General features: G+C 43.4%; 1 protein-coding gene across 1 annotated transcript; it reads right to left on the bottom strand.

The window, feature by feature from the left end:
* Positions 1-1,830: 1,830 nt before the first annotated feature.
* On the bottom strand, positions 1,831-19,970 carry LOC135465955 (fibrillin-1-like). The gene is made up of 23 exons (XM_064743341.1): positions 19,922-19,970; positions 19,290-19,435; positions 18,804-18,876; positions 18,322-18,447; positions 17,991-18,190; positions 17,421-17,543; positions 17,136-17,255; positions 16,851-16,970; positions 16,383-16,410; positions 15,636-15,758; positions 15,331-15,435; positions 15,056-15,175; positions 14,028-14,132; positions 12,930-13,052; positions 11,674-11,778; positions 10,893-11,018; positions 8,130-8,237; positions 7,605-7,730; positions 4,429-4,533; positions 3,714-3,743; positions 3,019-3,186; positions 1,990-2,136; positions 1,831-1,907 (listed from the first exon to the last, which is right to left on the bottom strand). The coding sequence occupies exons 1-23, from the start codon at positions 19,968-19,970 to the stop codon at positions 1,831-1,833; spliced, it is 2,553 nt and encodes an 850-aa protein (XP_064599411.1).
* Between the last annotated feature and the right edge of the window lie 1,596 nt (positions 19,971-21,566).

Here is a 21,566-nt window from a genome sequence, read left to right on the forward strand (position 1 = left end):
AGCAGCCAAACTAAGAAGCTTAACCTTCCACCCAAGTATGTACATTCACACAATACCTTAGATTAGGGAGCTAACAAGAAGCTTAACCTTCAATCTATGATAGCCCATTATATAGCAGCTAAGAAACAAAGCTTTTACTGGACACCAACACAGACACCGCCACTGCATCTTTTCTCCCCTCTCACAATACCTCTCCTTACTTCATACAGACGAGCTTTATTTCTTCATTAAATCTTTCAAAGCTTTCGAGTTCCTGAGATGATCAGATAACTTATGCCAGCGCCTTACGTCTTTCCTTATCCTGTCCAGGGAGGCGTCCGTATCCAGCACGTTCTGACAGGCAGTAGTACGATCCCTTCATATTGACACAGCCTAGAGCACAGCCATGCGTGTCCGTCTTACACTCGTCGACGTCTGCAAACAACAGCAGCAGAAGACATCAACTGTTACAGATGTGCCACACTTACACATGTCACACATATACACGTACCTCGCAGGTTACATCATATCAGGTAACTTTACGCCTGTCGCACATATACATGTACTCTGCAGATAACATCATATTAGGTAACTTTACACCTGTCACACATATATATGTACTCTGCAGGTAACATCATATCAGGTAACTTTACACCTGTCACACAGATACATGTACCCTACAGGTAACATCATACCAGGTAACTTTACACTTGCCACACATATACAGGTAACATCATATCGGGTAACTTTACGCTTGTCACACATATATTTCTTTATTTATTTCATTGGTGTTTTACGCCGTACTCAAGAATATTTCACTTATACGACGGCGGCCAGCATTATGGTGAGTGGAAACCGGGCAGAGCTCGGGGGAAACTCACGACCATCCGCAGGTTGTTACACATATACGTGTACCCTGCAGGTAACATCATACCAGGTAGCGTCATATCAGGTAACTTTACACTTGTCACACATATACATGTACCCTGCAGGTAACATCATATCAGGTAATTTACACAGTTCACATTCATGTAGACAGGACTCACCTGAGCACTGGGACAGTTAATAAACAGGTAGGCACGATTCACCTGAGCACTAGGACAGCTCACAACCATGTAGACACAACTCACCTGAGCACTAGGACACTTCACAACCAGGTAGATAGGACTCACCTGAGCACTTGGGCAGTTCATAACCATGTAGATATGACTCACCTGAGCACTTGGGCAGTTCATAACCATGTAGATAGGACTCACCTGAGCACTTGGGCAGTTCATAACCATGTAGACAGAACTCACCTGAGCACTTGGGCAGTTCATAACCATGTAGATAGGACTCACCTGAGCACTAGGACACTTCACAACCAGGTAGATAGGACTCACCTGAGCACTTGGGCAGTTCATAACCATGTAGATATGACTCACCTGAGCACTTGGGCAGTTCATGACCATGTAGATAGGGCTCACCTGAGCACTTGGGCAGTTCATAACCATGTAGATATGACTCACCTGAGCACTTGGGCAGTTCATAACCATGTAGATAGGACTCACCTGAGCACTTGGGCAGTTCATAACCATGTAGATAGGACTCACCTGAGCACTTGGGCAGTTCAAAACCTTGTAGACAGAACTCAAATGAGCACTTGGGCAGTTCATAACCAGGTAGACAGGACTCACCTGAGCACTTGGACAGTTCATAACCAGGTAGATAGGACTCACCTGAGCACTAGGGCAGTTCATAACCATGTAGACAGGACTCACCTGAGCACTTGGACAGTTCATAACCATGTAGATATGACTCACCTGAGCACTTGGACAGTTCATAACCATGTAGATAGGACTTACCTGAGCACTAGGCCAGTTCATAACCATGTAGACAGGACTCACCTGAGCACTTGGGCAGTTCATAACCATGTAGATAGGACACACCTGAGCACGGGCAGTTCATAACCATGTAGACAGAACTCACCTGAGCACTTGGGTAGTTCATAACCATGTAGATAGGACTCACCTGAGCACTTGGTCAGTTCATAACCATGTAGATAGGACTCACCTGAGCACTTGGGCAGTTCATAACCACGCAGACAAGAACAGGTATTTGGCTGTGTACACTTTCCTCCATTCAAGCATCGCCCCGCCTTCATTCCAAAACACATCGCTGAAAGGATAGTAAATAAACATTGCCTCGTTAAAACATAGGGCCTACAATGACAACTTACCTATATTCATACACTTACCCCCATATCCCCCCCCCCCCCGCCAATGTCTCCGACGATCACTGCCTGACACTGAACAAAGTACTCATGCTGTTAGTTTTGTGAACAAGTAAATACTCTGGCACCTCTGTAACAAACTACTCAATGGGACAGCACTGTAATAAAGTACTCGCACTCATGGTCCTGTAACCAAGCTCTGGTGCTCACAGCTCTGTAACAAAGTACTCACGCTGACAGGTCTACAACAAGGTGACAGGTCTACAACTCATAGTAACAAAGTACTCATGCCGACAAATCTGTAACAAAATACTCATAATTGCGGCTCTGTAACAAAATACCCACCCTGACAGATCTGCAAAAAAGTAATGCTGATAGCTCTACAATAAAGTACTCATGATGACAGCTCTACAACAAAGAACTCACATTGACAGCTCTGTAACAAAGAACTCACACTGACAGCTCTGTAACAAAGAACTCACGAAGAAAGCTCTGTAACAAAGAACTCACGAAGACAGTTCTGTTACAAAGTACTGACGCAGACAGCTCTGTAACAAAGTAATCATGCTGATAGCTATATAACAAAGTGCTCACACTGACAGCTCTGTAGCAAAGTACTTGTGCTGACAGGTCTATAACAAAGAACTCACACTGACAGCTCTGTAATAGGTACATAGACTGACAGCTCTGAAACAAAGTACTCATACTGACAGCTCTAACAAAGTACTTACTCTGACAGGTCTGTAACAATATACTAACACTGACAGCTCTGTAACAAAGGGCATGTACATGTACTCATGCTGACAGGTTTATAACAGAGTACTCACGTTGACAGCTGTGTAAATCCACATTCCAGCCATGGTCGTGTTCACAGGCACAGTAGTGAGAGCCGTTGATGTTTTGACAATCTCCAGCACAGCCACCATTGTCTACAGCACACTCGTCTATATCTGAAACACAAACCCCACCACTGTCTACAGCACACTCGTCTATATCTGAAACACAAACCTCTAATGTCCACAGCACACTCATTCACATCTGAAACACAAACCCCCAATGTCCACTGCACCCACATTCACATTTGAAACACAAACCTCCGATGTCAATAGCACACTCATTCACATCTGAATCACAAACCCCCAATGTCTACAGCACATTCATTCACATCTGAAACACAAACCTACAATGTTAACAGCACACTCATTCAAATCTGAAACACAAGCCTCCAATGTCCACAGCACGCTCACTCACATCTGAAACGCATACCCCCAATGTCTACAGCACACTCATTCACATCTGAATCACAAACCCCCAATGTCCACAGCACACACATTCGCATCTGAAACACAAACCCCAAATGTAAACAGCACACTCGTTCTCATCTGACACACAAACCCCAAATGTAAACAGTACACTCTAAATCACAGCCCCCCCCCCTCCAATGTCAACAGCACACTCAGTCACATCTGATACACAAACCCCCAATGTCCACAGCACACTCATTCACATCTGAAACACTAACCCCCAATGTCCACAGCACACTCAGTCACATCTGAAACACAAACCCCCAATGTCCACAGCACACTCATTCACATCTGAAACACAAACCGCCAATGTCTACAGCACACTCATTCACATCTGAAACACAAACCCCAATGTCCACATCACACTGGTCACCTGCGCTGGGTATCATGTGTACCTGTAGGTACATCGATTAGACCAGCTGGTCTACTGTGTTGGGGATCATGTGTACCTGTAGGTACATCGATTAGTCCAGCTGGTCTACTGTACTGGGGATCATGTGTACCTGTAGGTACATCGATTAGTCCAGCTGGTCTACTGTACTGGGGATCATGTGTACCTGTAGGTACATATACATCGATTAGTCCAGCTGGTCTACTGTACTGGGGATCATGTGTACCTGTAGGTACATATACATCGATTAGTCCAGCTGATCTACTGTACTGGGGATCATGTGTACCTGTAGGTACATCGATCAGTTCAACTGGTCTACTGTGCTGGGGATCATGTATACGTATACTGGGGATCAAGTGTACGTGTCGCCGTGTAACAAACAGCCTCAATACACAAGCCTATCACCCTCAACACTTAGAGATTGGCAAATATTTGACAAACAAATTTCACATTTAGCAAAACTTTAGCTGTGTTATAAATTATTCCCTGAACAACATCATGAGCATGCTTGTCAATAAGAAGTCGGTCAAGTATTAACTCACCTTCACATCCCGGACTGGAGTACCCATCTAAGCAGGAACAAGCCCCCGGGGCAGTACAGTCACCCTGATTGGGGCAGGTTCCTGGCCTTTCCCCAAAACACAGCGCTGAAAACCACACGGCTGCCATTTGTACCCATGTCATTCACATTATCATTCACAGGTACATGTGTTTCTCTCTGGACATTGTAAGAATTGTACCAGAGTACTGATTCATTACATCGCATTCTCAAAGTGTTGGATTTATTTGATTTGGTCGACGGCGGCCAGCATTATGGTGGCAGGAAACCGGGCAGGGTCCGGGGAGAAAACCACGAAAACCAGTTGCTGGTTGCTGGCAGACCTTCCCACGTACGGCTGGAGAGGAAGCCAGCATAAGCTGGAATCACATCGACGGCATGGAAGAGTAGCTCCTGTGCCACTGCGACGCGCTGACGTGCTAACGATCTCGGCCACGGAGGCCGTTTCCAAGTGTTTGAAAACAATTCATGTTTAAATACTTTATAATGAAGGGCCCAGTCCCTATCACTAAAGCGTTGAGGCCGCATGTGCGTGTGATGTCTAACTACAGAGACCAGTCTTAAATCACCAATAAAGTGTAGGGAAAATATGACATCAAGTTCTTCCTGCAGATCGGGAAATATGTAGTAGACCACGCAGAGGAAACAAACACCCACTTGTTACAGAAATGGAGAAGGGTTCTCCAAGGAACACATCTGTCATGTCTATAGTGGTCAATGTATGTTTGGTATTGTTTACCTTATCAGCAATGCAATCACAGGGAGAAAAGCATGCCTTTCGAATATAGTGGAAATAAATGGTTTCTTGCCACGATAAATATTTATTAGCATAAATAACAACCATATGTAGGTGTTTTGAGTGTGGAACTGACAGTGGCGACATCCCCAATATACATGCTATTCACACTAATACCCTACTAATTGCGCGACATCCCGTGGCTCAGTCGGTTAGCATGTTAGCTCAGCGTAATGACCCAGGAGTCTCTCACCAATGCGGTCGCTGTGAGTTCAAGTCCATATCATGCTGGCTTCCTCTCCGGCTGTACGTGAGAAGGTCTGCCAACAACCTGCGGATGGTCGTGGGTTTCTCCCGGGCTCTGCCCAGTTTCCTCCCACCATAATGCTGACAGCCGTCGTACAAGTGAAATATTCTTGAGTACGGCGTAAAACACCAATCAAATAAATAAAAACTTATAATTGCACGACATCCCCAATATACATGCTATTCACACTAATACCCTACTAATTGCGCGACATCCCCAATATACATGTTATTCACACTAATACTCTACTAATTGCGCGACATCCCCAACATACATGCTATGCACAATTATACCCTACTAATCGCGCAACATCCACAATATACATGCTACTCAACTAATACCCTACTAATTGCGCGACACCCCCAATATACATGCTATTCACACTAATACCCTACTAATTGCGCGACATCCCCAATATACATGTTATTCACACTAATACTCTACTAATTGCGCGACATCCCCAACATACATGCTATGCACAATTATACCCTACTAATCGCGCAACATCCCCAATATACATGCTACTCAACTAATACCCTACTAATTGCGCGACACCCCCAATATACATGCTATTCACACTAATACCCTACTAATCGCGCAACATCCCCAATATACATGCTATTCACACTATTACCCTACTAATTGCGCGACATCCCCAATATAAATGCTACTCAACTAATACCCTACTAATTGCGCGACACCCCCAATATACATGCTATTCACACTAATACCCTACTAATTGCGCGACACCCCCAATATACATGCTATTCACACTATTTCCCTACCAATCGCGCGACATCCCCAATATACATGTTATTCATACTAATACCCTACTAACTGCGCGACATTTCCAATATACATGCTATTCAACTAATACTCTATTAATCACGCGACATTTCCAATATACATGCTATTCACACTAATACCCTAATTATTGCCCGACATCCCCAATATACATGCTATTCAACTAATACCCTACTAATTGCGCAACACCCCCCAATATGCATGCTATTCACACTAATACCCTACTAATTGTGCGACATCCCCAATATACATGCTATTCACACCAATACCCTACTAATTGTGCGACATCCCCAATTTACATGCTATTCACACCAATACCCTACCAATCGCGCGACATCCCCAATATACATGCTATTCACACTAATACCCTACCAATCGCGCGACATCCCCAATATACATGCTATTCACACTGATACACTACCAATCGCGTGATATTTCCAGTATACATGCTATTCAACTAATACTTTATTAATCGCGCGGCATCCCCAATATACATGCTATTCAACTAATACCCTACTAATTGTGCGACATCCCCACTATACATGCTATTCACACTAATACCCTACCAATCGCGCGACATCCCCAATATACATGCTATTCACACTGATACACTACCAATCGCGTGATATTTCCAGTATACATGCTATTCAACTAATACTTTATTAATCGCGCGGCATCCCCAATATACATGCTATTCAACTAATACACTACTAATTCCGCGACATCCCCAATATACATGTTATTCACACTAATACCCTACTAATTGCGCGACATCCCCAACATACATGCTATTCACAATTATACCCTACTAATCGCACGACATTTCCAATATACATGCTATTCAACTGATACCCTACTAATTGCGCGACATTTCCAATATACATGCTATTCACACTAATACCCTACTAATTGCGCAACACCCTCAATATACATGCTTCTTCAACTAATACCCTACTAATTGCGCGACACCCCCAATATACATGCTATTCACACTAATATCCTACTAATCGCGCGACATTTCCAATATACATGCTATTCAACTAACACCCTACTTATTGCGCGACACCCCCAATATACATGCTATTCACATCAATACCCTACTATTCGCGCGACATTCCCAATATACATGCTATTCAACTAGCACCCTACTTATTGCGCGACACCCCCAATATACATGCTATTTACACTAATACCCTACTAATCGCGCGACATTCCCAATACACACCAATACCCTAATAATCATTTATTATGAAGTCCTTCAGTGTCACAAGTAGCTTATCCATGTAATCATTCAAACAGACAGTATACTTACGTTTACACTCCGTGTCTGTGAGTGACTTGCCAAAGCCGTCTTTCTCACACATGCAGTAATAGGAGCCAGGTAAGTTGACACATTCCAAGTTACAGCCACCATTGTCAGTACCACACTCATCAATGTCTGCAGGAGAAACATACAGCCTGTTATGTGGGCCTACATACCTTCACCGTGCAGTATTAAATCTGTCTATGTAGTTCTAGAGTGTTTTGTTTTACATAATATATCTTATCTTTACTTATACCTATTTACCCTTACACTCTGTCATCAACTTTACACTCAATCTCCTCGAGTACATTGTCTTTTCTTTATACTAAATGAAGTTACAATGATTTTGCACCCAAGAAGGACCTATATGTATAAGATGCCTTACCTTTACACAAAATCATGTTTCCCACTTTATTATCATCACAAAGTCTACCATTCATATCACATTAACTACATCCTTTCTTTATAATGAATTGTCTTTATAATGGTATTTCTCACCACTGAACCATCTACATATATATTAAGATGCTTTACCTTTACAATCATCCGCCGAATCATAGCCTTCCATGCAAAGACATACGCCAGGTGAGACGCAGGAACCTCCGTTAGGACAGACTCCAGGTGCATGATACTGACACACGGCTACAAGCAGAACAGACATCTCAGAGACAGATATCTACTGTCAGATACTGACACACGGCTACAAGTAGAACACACAGCTGAGAGATAGATATCTACAGTCCGAAAATTACAAAGGGTTACAAGCAGAACAGACAGGTGAGAGACAGACATCTCCTGTCAGATACTGACACACGGCTACAAGTAGAACAGACAACTGAATCTGACAGATGTCTACAGGCAGACACTGACACACGACTGCAAGCAGAGCAGACAGCTGAGAGACAGATATCTACAGTCAGATACTGACACACGACTACAAGCAGAACAGACAGCTGAGAGACAGATATCTACAGTCCGAAAATTACAAAGGGTTACAAGCAGAACAGACAGGTGAGAGACAGACATCTACAGTCAGATACTGACACACGACTACAAGCAGAACAGACAGCTGAGAGACAGATATCTACAGTCCGAAAATTACAAAGGGTTACAAGCAGAACAGACAGCTGAGAGACAGACATCTACAGTCAGATACTGACACACGACTACAAGCAGAACAGACAGCTGAGAGACAGATATCTACAGTCCGAAAATTACAAAGGGTTACAAGCAGAACAGACAGGTGAGAGACAGACATCTACAGTCAGATACTGACACACGGCTACAAGCAGAACAGACAGCTGAGAGACAGATATCTACAGTCCGAAAATTACAAAGGGTTTCTAGCAGAACAGACAGGTGAGAGACAGATATCTACAGTCAGATACTGACACACGACTACAAGCAGAACAGACAGATGAGAGACAGATATCTACAGACAGATACTGACACACGACTGCAAGCAGAGCAGACAGCTGAGAGACAGATATCTACAGTCAGATACTGTCACACCTCTGCAAGCAGAACAGACAGCTGAGAGACAGATATCTACAGTCAGATACTGACACACGGCTACAAGCAGAAGAGACAGTTGAGAGAAAGATATCTACAGTCCGAAAATTACAAAGGGTTACAAGCAGAACAGACAGCTGAGAGACAGATATCTACAGTCAGATACTGTCACACCTCTGCAAGTAGAACAGACAGCTGAGAGACAGATATCTACAGACAGATACTGACACACGACTACAAGAACAGACAGCTGAGAGACAGATATCTACAGTCCAAAAATTACAAAGGGTTACAAGCAGAACAGACAGCTGAGAGACAGATATCTACAGGCAGACACTGACACACGACTGCAAGCAGAGCAGACAGCTGAAAGACAGATATCTACAGACAGATACTGACACACGACTGCAAGCAGAGCAGACAGCTGAGAGACAGATATCTACAGTCAGATACTGTCACACCTCTGCAAGCAGAACAGACAGCTGAGAGACAGATATCTACAGACAGATACTGACACACGGCTACAAGCAGAAGAGACAGTTGAGAGAAAGATATCTACTGTCAGATACTGACACACGGCTAAAAGCAGAACACACAGCTGACAACTGAGACTGACAGACATCTACAGTCAGGTGCTGACACAGGGCTACAAGAAGAGCAGGTAACTGAGACTGACAGACATCTACAGCCAGATACTGACATAGAGTTACATGTACAAGCAAATCAGACAACTGAGTCTGACAGACATTTACAGTCAGATACAGACAAAGGGTTTCAAGCAGAACACACAGCTGAGACTGATAAATACCTACAGTCAGATAATGACACAGGGCTTCAAGCAGAACACATAACTGAGACTGATAAATACCTACAGTCAGATAATGACGCAGGGTTTCAAGCAGAACACATGACTGAGACTGACAGATACCTACAGTAAGATACTGACACAGGGTTACAAGCAGAAACAGACAACTAAGACTCACAGACATCTAGTCAGATACTGACACAGGGCTACAAGAAGAACAGACAACTTAGACTTACAGACATCTGTAAAGAAACGTGTTTATTTATTTGTTTCTCTGTAGTCTCAGTTTGTTTCACGTATATGTAAATGAGACAAGCCTTCAATCAGAACAGGGGCGGACAACTATAAAGCTTAATCTGATCTCTACAAAAGGGCGTGTCCATTTCACGGGAAACAAAGTCCCACGTCTGCTTTCTTCAGGTTGACGTGAACAGCGATCGGCGTTACGTTTGGTTGGCGCACGTCGAGGCATGGAATTAGCCATGACCCCGCATTCCCCTCCCATTTGTTGATTGTTTTTGTCGTGGTGTAATTGCAACGGTGTTTTGAGTAAATGGGGTTCTCATTTGATGCATTTCGGTCTACTGTTTCCGATCTTTACCGAAACACTTCTCGGAGATCACGAGCCTGGGTGAAAGTCCAGGAAGTAATGCCTCTCGCCTGTTACACATCTACAGTCAGACACCAAGTTTTAAAAGTTTTGTATACATGTAGCAGTCTTTAGCACACCGGATTTGGTAATGAATACTTCATTAAAGTGAATAGCAGCTGTCAATTAGGGTTCCTAGAAAAAACGACCACACGCAAATTTGGAAAATCATTTAGCGAAACATTAGCTCTCAGCTAACATCAGCAAATGCTTTTTATTTGTAAGCCTATATGACTATCCGCAAGTGGGTTTTATTATTAACGATAAAGGCCCCAAATCTGTGACTGTGTCAGTTTGACTTGAACAAGCCAGAGGCAATATATATACTTACGTTGACATGACTCTGTGTTGTCGCTCCAGGCGTAGCCCTGTTCACAGCCACACATATAAGAGCCCATCAAATTACTGCACACCCCCTCCAAGCATACAGATTCGTCTGCGGAACACTCGTCAATATCTGTAAAGACAGGTAATGGTAGAAGTCACACACATCATCAGCACACATGATACAGGACGGTGTATGTCCTGTGTAGTGAGTGAGTGATTGGGGTTTAACGTCGTACTCAACAATTTTTCAGTCATATGACGACGAAGGAATCATTAGGGTGCATGTACGTGTAATGTGCCTCCTTGTTGCAGGTCTTTTATTTAGTGCTGCTTCACTGAGACGACTTACCGAAGGCAAGTAAGCTGCCCCGCCCGAGCCATTATACTGATACGGGTCAACCAGTCGTTGCACTATCCCATTCATGCTGAACCCCAAGCGATGAAGTTACAACTTCCTCTTTTAAAGTCTTAGGTGTGACTCGATCAAGGATTGATCCTGGATCTACCGGTCCCGAAGCGGACGCTCTACCAACTGTGCTATCCGGGCCGGTTGTCCTGTGTACATCTACACCGCTAGATATCTATCCAGTAACACATAAGACTGACCATCATTATTAAAGAGACACTTTCTTTTTTTTTGGAAAAAACATCAATAAAACAAACATTTTGCTAACTGTTTTACTTTGTTCATCCTTCTTATTTCTCCTTGTCTTCCTTTGTCAGAGGCCTTCAGGAAAGAAGAGCTGCATCATTGACTGAAAAGATGTTTGAAGTTCTAGTTTTACCTGTACATTGGGGTTCCTGGTAGCCTGGTGCACAGCTACACCTGTTAGGTGACTTACACGTGCCTCCGTTAGGGCACACACCGGCCACCTCTCCATAGCACACAGCTGTAACACAGAGCAGTCATATGCATAGATGTACAGGTACACTAATTGTACGATGATGTTTTCACAGGTACACTAATTGATAGATCATGCCTTTACAGGTACACTAATTGTACGATCATGCCTTTACAGGTACACTAATTGTACGGTCATTCTTTTACAGGAACACAAATCGAACGATCATGCCTTAACAGGTACACTAATTGTATGATCATGCCTTTACAGGTACACTAATTGAGAAATCATGCCTTTACGGGTACATCAATTGTATGATCATGCCTTTACAGGTACACTAATTGTACGATCATGCCTTTACAGGTACACTAATTGTACGATCATGCCTTTACAGATACACAAATCGTACGATCATTCTTTTACAGGTACACTAATTGTACGAGCATGCCTTTACAGGTACACTAATTGTACGACTATGTCTTTACAGGTACCCTTATTGTACGATCATGCCTTTACAGGTAAATTAATGGTATGATCATGTCTTTACAGGTGCACTAATTGTATGATCATGCCTTTACATGTACACTAATTGTACGATCATGCCTTTACAGGTATACTAATTGTACGATCATGCTTTTACAGGTACACTAATTGTGCGATCATGTCTTTACAGGTACACTAATTGTACGATCATGCCTTTACAGGTACACTAATTGTACGATTATGTCTTTACAGGTACACTAATTGTATGATTATGTCTTTACAGGTACACTAATTGTACGAGCATGCCTTTACAGGTAAAGTAATTGTACGATGATGCTTTTACAGCTAAACTAATTGTACGATGATGCTTTTACAGCTGAACTAATTGTACGATGATGCTTTTACAAGTACACTCATTGTACGATCATGCCTTTACAGGTACACTAATTGTACGATCATGCCTTTACAGGTACACTAATTGTATGATTATGTCTTTACAGGTACACTAATTGTACGAGCATGCCTTTACAGGTAAAGTAATTGTACGATGATGCTTTTACAGCTGAACTAATTGTACGATCATGCTTTTACAGCTGAACTAATTGTACGATGATGCTTTTACAAGTACACTAATTGTACGATCATGCTTTCACAGCTGAACTAATTGTACGATGATGCTTTTACAAGTAAACTAAGATGCTGATTAAGGAACTCACGTAAACAAGCCATGGTTTCTGCATCCCAAGAGAAGCCTTCATGACAGTCACAGGAGTAGCTTCCCTCGATGTTATGACATTCTAATTCACAGGCAGAGCTGTCTGCAGAACACTCATCAATATCTGGTCAACAAACATTGAAAAGATCTACAGGAACATTCAATCATATAAAACAGAACATATTCATAAGGAATACAAAATATCCATATAGAAAACATATCCATAAAGAATACAAGATATCGATAGGGAATAGAAAGATATCCATATGGATTAGAAGATATTCACACATAATACAAGAAATCCATACAGAATAGAAAGATATCCATACAGAATAGACAGATATCCATACCGAATAGAAAGATATCCGTACAGAATAGAAAGATCTCCACATAGAACACAAGATATTCATATAATACACAGGATATAAATACAGAATACAAGGTTTCCATACAGAATAGAAAGATGTATACATAGAATAGAAGGTATCCATACAATATACAAGATATTCATATAAAATGTAAATATCCATACAGAATACAAGATGTCCATACAGAATACAAGATATCCATATAGAACACAAGATATCAAAATAAAATAAATAAAATACAATTTATCCACATAGATGTTCTACAGGAAGAACACGGAAACAATGTGTACAGTCAGTGTTCCTTGACAGACTGCTGGCAATAGTAGAACTCAAAAGAGGATACTTTTTGCACTAATCTAACCATTCCCAGCACAAGTTAGAAATGTCCTCAACACGAGTAGGAAGTATTCTCAATGCGAGTAACAAACATCCTCAACATGAGTGTACAAACGAGAGAGGTTGTTTCTAGGCACAAGTCACACAGCTAATATTTAGTTAAGTAATATTTAAATCCTTCATGAATTTCAAGATATACAATGTCAGCAATATACAACTGTTCAAACGTCCAGGTAAATACTAATAGATCTAATCTTGATAATATATATCAACCAACATAGCTTGCGTGACAAACACTGATTGTATAATGTGACCCGCTTTATCTGAGGTCTGCTTTGAACCCTCACCTGAGGTCTGTTTTGAACCTTCACCTGAGGTCTGCTTTGAATCCTCACCTGAGCAATCCGGAATCTTGAAACCTGCACTGCACTGACACACTCCTGGACGTAAACATGACCCTCCGTTAGGGCACTGCCCATGGGGCAGGTCAAAACAGGAGGCTACAATAAAAGACTTTGGCGATTAAACGCAATATGAAAGCATTTTTCATTAACTTAGCTTTTTCCCCACATTATCCCACCACAGCGGTTAAATGTATAAAAATATAAATACGCTACTAAATATTCCCCAGACACAATTTCACCCATGTACATGGACACCTATAACACTGGAATTCCCCACATACAATTTCACCCATGTACACGGACACCTATAACACTGGATTTCCCCACATACAATTTCACCCATGTACACGGACACCTATAACACTGGATTTCCCCACATACAATTTCACCCATGTACACGGACACCTATAACACCGGATTTCCCCACATACAATTTTACCCATGTACACGGACATCTATAACACTGGATTTCCCCACATACAATTTCACCCATGTACACGGACACCTATAACACCGGATTTCCCCACATACAATTTCACCCATGTACACGGACACCTATAACACTGGATTTCCCCACATACAATTTCACCCATGTACACGGACACCTATAACCTATTATCAGATTCGTACTTACTTATATGATGCATCTTTAAAGAAGAATGAGAAAATCTTCATATTTTGGTCTAACTATAGGGCAAGTAAGTTAACAATAGTTAGCCAAATACAACACAAGTTATGTGATAACATTTTGGTCTAACTACAAGAAGACCATAGTTTGGTCTAATTACAAGACAAGTCATGTGACCAAGTTTTGCTCTAACTATAAGACAAGGTATGTGACCACATGTTGGTCCAACTACGAGACGAGTTGTGTGACCATAGTTTGGTCTAACTACAAGACAAGCCAGGTGACCAAGCTTTGCTCTAACTATAAGACAAGGTATGTGACCACGTTTTGCTCTGATTACGAGACAAATATCTGACCATATTTTGGCAGAGACAGCTGATGACAAACTTACGTTTACACTGGAAATCCATGGCATCCCACATGTAACCTTGCCGGCAGTCACAGAAGTAAGAGCCATCCGTGTTGTGGCATCCCAGTTCACAGATATCGGGTTTTGTGCACTCGTTATAATCTGAATGGAAAAAATCGAAACAGATTTGATACCGGCATACCAAAAGATTGTGGCATCAAGTGCTTCCAGTCCTTTTTTTTTCGCATAACTTAGCATCTTTCAATTCATGCAGGTTTTCATCAACATAAAAATTTTGCAAGAGCGGTCAGACTTACCATCACATATGGGTGGAACATAACCATGTTTGCATTGGCAAGACTCAGGTGAAATACAAGTCCCATCATTCGGGCAGTTCCCAGGGGGCAACATGAAACAAAGGGCTGAAAATGTGATAGGCAGGTGCGCTATAAAACACATCAATCATCATACAATGTCCTGTCAATGTCTTTTCAACATGAAGAGATATATGTTTAAAAAAGTTCAGCTTATAAAATCCATCAAATGTAGTTTTCAGAAAGAGGACAGATCCCATGAGCTGTTTAACTTCTGAACCTAAGTTGAAACATTGTGTTGAACGTACGTAGTTCATCATCTTTGCCTGGCAACGTGCCGTGTCCAGAGGCTGTTTTACAGTAGTACGCTCCGGCAATGTTCACACATTCCACTTTACAGTTCCCATTGTCCACCTCACATTCATCGATGTCTGCAAAACAGCAACAACAGCTCCTGTAACAACACAACAACAGCAGCTGCCGTAACAACACAACACCAGCATCTGTAACAACGCAGCAACAACAGCCCATGCAACAACACAAAAACAACAGCTCCTGTAACAATGCAACAACAACAGCTCCTGCACGAACATCACAACAACAGCTTCGGTAACAACGCAAGTATAACAGATCCTTGCAACAACACAACCACAACAGCTCCTGTAACAACACAACAACAGCAGTTCCTGTAACAGCAAAACAAGAACAGCTTCTGCACAAACGTCACAAAAATAACAGTTCCTGTACCAACAAAAGAACAGCAGCTCCTTAACAACACTGCAGTTCCCATTGTTCCCACTGTCTGAAGCACACACTAGGTCAGGTACTCTTCCTTCCATTATGACATCACACATGACGCACTCACCTGTACACTAAGGTGTGGCGTAACCTTGCTGACAGGGGCACACATCAAGTGAGGTACATTTCCTTCCATTATGACATCACACATGACACACTCACCTGTACACTCAGGTGAGGCGTAACCTTGCTGACAGGAGCACACATCAGGCGAGGTACATTTTCCTCCATTATGACATCACACATGACACACTCACCTGTACACTCAGGTGTGGCGTAACCTTGCTGACAGGGGCACACATCAGCTGAGGTACACTTCCTTCCATTATGACATCACACATGACACACTCACCTGTACACTAAGGTGTGGCGTAACCTTGCTGACAGGGGCACACTTCAGCTGAGGTACATTTCCTTCCATTATGACATCACACATGACACACTCACCTGTACACTCAGGTGTGGCGTAACCTTGCTGACAGGAGCACACATCAGGCGAGGTACATTTTCCTCCATTATGACATGACACACTCACCTGTACACTCAGATGTGGCGTAACCTTGCTGACAGGGGCACACATTAGCTGAGGTACACTTCCTTCCATTATGACATCACACATGACACACTCACCTGTACACTAAGGTGTGGCGTAACCTTGCTGACAGGGGCACACATCAGCTGAGGTACATTTTCTTCCATTATGACATCACATATGACACACTCACCTGTACCCTCAGGTGTGGCGTAACCGTGATGACAGGAGCATACATTAGCTGAGGTACATTTCCTTCCATTATGACATCACACATGACACACTCACCTGTACACTCAGGTGTGGCGTAACCCTGCTGACAGGAGCACACATCAGGCGAGGTACACTTCCCTCCATTATGACAGCACACATGACACACTCACCTGTACACTCAGGTGTAGCGTAACCTTGCTGACAGGAGCACACATTAGCTGAGGTACATTTCCTTCCATTATGACATCACACATGACACACTCACCTGTATACTCAGGTGTAGCGTAACCTTGCTGACAGGAGCACACATTAGCTGAGGTACACTTCCTTCCATTATGACATCACACATGACACACTCACCTGTACACTCAGGTGTGGCGTAACCCTGCTGACAGGGGCACACATCAGCTGAGGTACACTTCCTTCCATTATGACATCACACATGACACACTCACCTGTACACTCAGGTGTAGCGTAACCTTGCTGACAGGAGCACACATTAGCTGAAGTACACTTCCTTCCATTATGACATCACACATGACACACTCACCTGTACACTCAGGTGTGGCGTAACCCTGCTGACAGGGGCACACATCAGCTGAGGTACACTTCCTTCCATTATGACATCACACATGACACACTCACCTGTACACTCGGGTGTGGCGTAACCTTGCTGACAGGAGCACACATCAGCTGAGGTACACTTCCTTCCATTATGACATCACACATGACACACTCACCTGTACACTCAGGTGTGGCGTAACCTTGCTGACAGGAGCACACATCAGCTGAGGTACACTTCCTTCCATTATGACATCACACATGACACACTCACCTGTACACTCAGGTGTGGCGTAACCTTGCTGACAGGAGCACACATCAAGTGAGGTACATTTCCTCCCATTATGACATCACACATGACACACTCACCCGTACACTCAGGTGTGGCGTAACCTTGCTGACAGGAGCACACATTAGCTGAGGTACACTTCCCTCCTTTATGACATCACACATGAAACACTCACCTGTACACTCAGGTGTGGCGTAACCTTGCTGACAGGGGCACACATCAGCTGAGGTACATTTCCTTCCATTATGACATCACACATGACACACTCACCTGTACACTCAGGTGTGGCGTAACCTTGCTGACAGGAGCACACATCAGCTGAGGTACACTTCCTTCCATTATGACATCACACATGACACACTCACCTGTACACTCAGGTGTGGCGTAACCCTGCTGACAGGAGCACACATTAGGTGATGTACACTTCCCTCCATTATGACATTGTCCAGGAGGCAGACCAAAGCATAAAGCTGAGGAAGGAAAAAAACATGCGTGAGAAGATCTAATATTAATACTATAAATGTGTTTGAGAAGAATTTTAAGCGAGTTTTACTAAAAATATTTAGGATAACCTACATTGGCCAGCCAATCAGTGACTTACGTTTGCATTCCTTGTCATCTGCATGCCAGCGATGCCCAGGTTGACAGTCACAGTGGTACGACCCCAGCTCATTATAACATGTCTGATCACCACAGCCCCCGTTATCTACAGCACACTCGTCAATATCTGCAATACAAACCCTCATTATCTGTAGCACACTCATTCAATTTTATACACAAACCACCATTCTCTACAGCACATTCATTAATATCTGCAACACAAACCACCACTGTCTACAGCACACTCATCAATATCTGGAACACATACCACCGCTGTCTACAGCACACTCGTCAACAACCGCAACACAAACCACCACTGTGTACAGCACATTCATCAATATCTGGAACACATCCCACCACTGTGTACAGCACACTCGTCAATATCCGCAACACACACCACCACTGTCAACAGCACACTTATCAATATCTGCAACACAATCCACCACTGTCTACAGCACACTCGTAAATATCCGCAACACACACCACCACCGTCTACAGCACACTCATCAATATCTGCAACACAATCCACCACTGTGTATAGCACATTCATCAATATCTGGAACACATACAACCATTGTCTACAGCACACTCATCAATATCTGGAACACATACCACCACTGTGTACAGCACACTCGTCAATATCTGCAACACACACCACCACTGTCTACAGCACACTCATCAATATCCGCAACACACACTACCACTGTCTACAGCACACTCATCAATATCTGGAACACATACCACCACTGTCTACAGCACACTCATCAATATCTGGAACACATACCACCGCTGTCTACAGCACACTCGTCAACAACCGCAACACAAACCACCACTGTGTACAGCACATTCATCAATATCTGGAACACATCCCACCACTGTGTACAGCACACTCGTCAATATCCGCAACACACACCACCACTGTCAACAGCACACTTATCAATATCTGCAACACAATCCACCACTGTGTACAGCACACTCGTCAATATCCGCAACACACACCACCACTGTCAACAGCACACTTATCAATATCTGCAACACAATCCACCACTGTCTACAGCACACTCGTAAATATCCGCAACACACACCACCACCGTCTACAGCACACTCATCAATATCTGCAACACAATCCACCACTGTGTATAGCACATTCATCAATATCTGGAACACATACAACCATTGTCTACAGCACACTCATCAATATCTGGAACACATACCACCACTGTGTACAGCACACTCGTCAATATCTGCAACACACACCACCACTGTCTACAGCACACTCATCAATATCCGCAACACACACTACCACTGTCTACAGCACACTCATCAATATCTGGAACACATACCACCACTGTCTACAGCACACTCGTCAATATCTGGAACACAATCCACCACTGTCTACAGCACACTCATCAATATCTGCAACACATTCCATCACTGTCTACAGCACACTCATCAATATCTGCAACACACACCACCACTGTCTACAGCTCACTCCTGAAAGTCTGCAACACACACCACCACTGTGTACAGCACATTCATCAATATCTGCAACACAATCCACCACTGTCTACAGCACACTCATCAATATCTGGAACACATACCACCACTGTCTACAGCACACTCGTCAATATCCGCAACACACACCACCATTGTCTACAGCACACTCGTCAATGTCTGCAACACACACCACCACTGTCTACAGCACACTCATCAATATCTGGAACACATACCACCACTGTCTACAGCACACTCGTCAATATCCGCAACACACACCACCACTGTCTACAGCACACTCGTCAATATCCGCAACACACACCACCACTGTCTACAGCACACTCGTCAATATCCGCAACACACACCACCACTGTCTACAGCACACTCGTCAATATCCGCAACACACACCACCACTGTCTACAGCACACTCGTCAATATCCGCAACACACACCACCACTGTCTACAGCACACTCATCAATATCTGCAACACAAATCACCATTGTCTACAGCACACTCATCAATATCTGAAGCGCAAACCATCATTGTCTACAGCACACTCGTCAATATCTGAAACACCCCCCGCCCATTGTTTACAGCACACTAATCAATATCTGAAACACAAACCACCATTGTCTACAACATACATCTATTGTTCCAAACACACTTGACAATATTTGCAACAAAAACCCCAATGTCTACAGCACACTCGTCAATATCTCAGCCGCCATAGCCTACAGCTTTTCACGCACCTTATCTTAGGGATTGCCTCACAGAGATTGACCGCCGGCATCCTACACACAGCACTACTGACACACTGGCTTAACCGAGAATGGGTGGGGGGGGAGCTGAAATCCAGGCTTACCTGAGCAGGGGGGCAGCTGAAATCCAGGCTTACCTGAGCAGGGGGGCAGCTGAAATCCGGGCTTACCTGAGCAGGGAGGCAGCTGAAATCCGGGCTTACCTGAGCAGGCGGGCAGCTAAAATCCGGGTTTACCTGAGCAGGGGGGCAGCTGAAATCCGGGCTTACCTGAGCAGGAGAGCCGCTGACACACTGGCTTACCTGAGCAGGAGAGCCGCTGACACACTGGCTTACCTGAGCAGGAGGGCAGCTGAAATCCGGGCTTACATTTACAGATCCATGGCCTCATACAAGTCCCGTTGTTGGCACACTTCCCAGGATCTTCACCGTAACACACAGCTACAATTATTAAGGGACAGCGATCAGTCTTGCCTTATTCAGACAGATTTGACCGTGGTCATATGCTAATCCTCTACTGTACACCTCTCATTACACCTATCAATACCTCCTTGATATAGTAACACTTGAATGGAAAAAATATGATGTCGAAGAGCTTGGCTTTGGCAATTCATTTTTTATTACATGAAGTATTTCTTTACACTAAATTGTACTGTTTTTATCTTATTATTCTGATAAATTCCATGTAGGAATAACTGGTTGAATGATACAACTAGGAGAGCTTTAGCTACTACCAGTACACATGAGGAGGATTCTCAGGGAAGACAGGCAAAGGCAACCTATCCTCCATGCTGTATCGTACAACTAGGAGAGCTTTAGCTACTACCAGTACACATGAGGAGGGTTCGCAGGGAAGACAGGCAAAGGCAACCTATCCTCCATGCTGTATCGTACAACTAGGAGAGCTTTAGCTACTACCAGTACACAAGAGGAGGATTCTCAGGAAAGACAGGCAAAGGCAACCTATCCTCCATGCTGTATCGTACAACTAGGAG

This window comes from Liolophura sinensis, chromosome 1, assembly GCF_032854445.1.
Source record: "Liolophura sinensis isolate JHLJ2023 chromosome 1, CUHK_Ljap_v2, whole genome shotgun sequence".
In the NCBI taxonomy this organism is placed as follows: Eukaryota; Metazoa; Mollusca; class Polyplacophora; order Chitonida; family Chitonidae; genus Liolophura; species Liolophura sinensis.

Bases quoted from the DNA above. Each gene is read 5' to 3' on its own strand.
- LOC135465955 (XM_064743341.1), bottom strand. From the start codon at position 19,970: ATGGTGGTGTGTGTTGCGGATATTGACGAGTGTGCTGTAGACAGTGGT. The intron at 18,191-18,321 runs GTAAGTCACTGA...TTCCTTCCTCAG, and splicing joins AGATGACAAGGAATGCAAAC to CTTTATGCTTTGGTCTGCCT. The intron at 2,137-3,018 runs GTGAGTACTCTG...CTATCCTTTCAG, and splicing joins GGATTTACACAGCTGTCAAC to CGATGTGTTTTGGAATGAAG.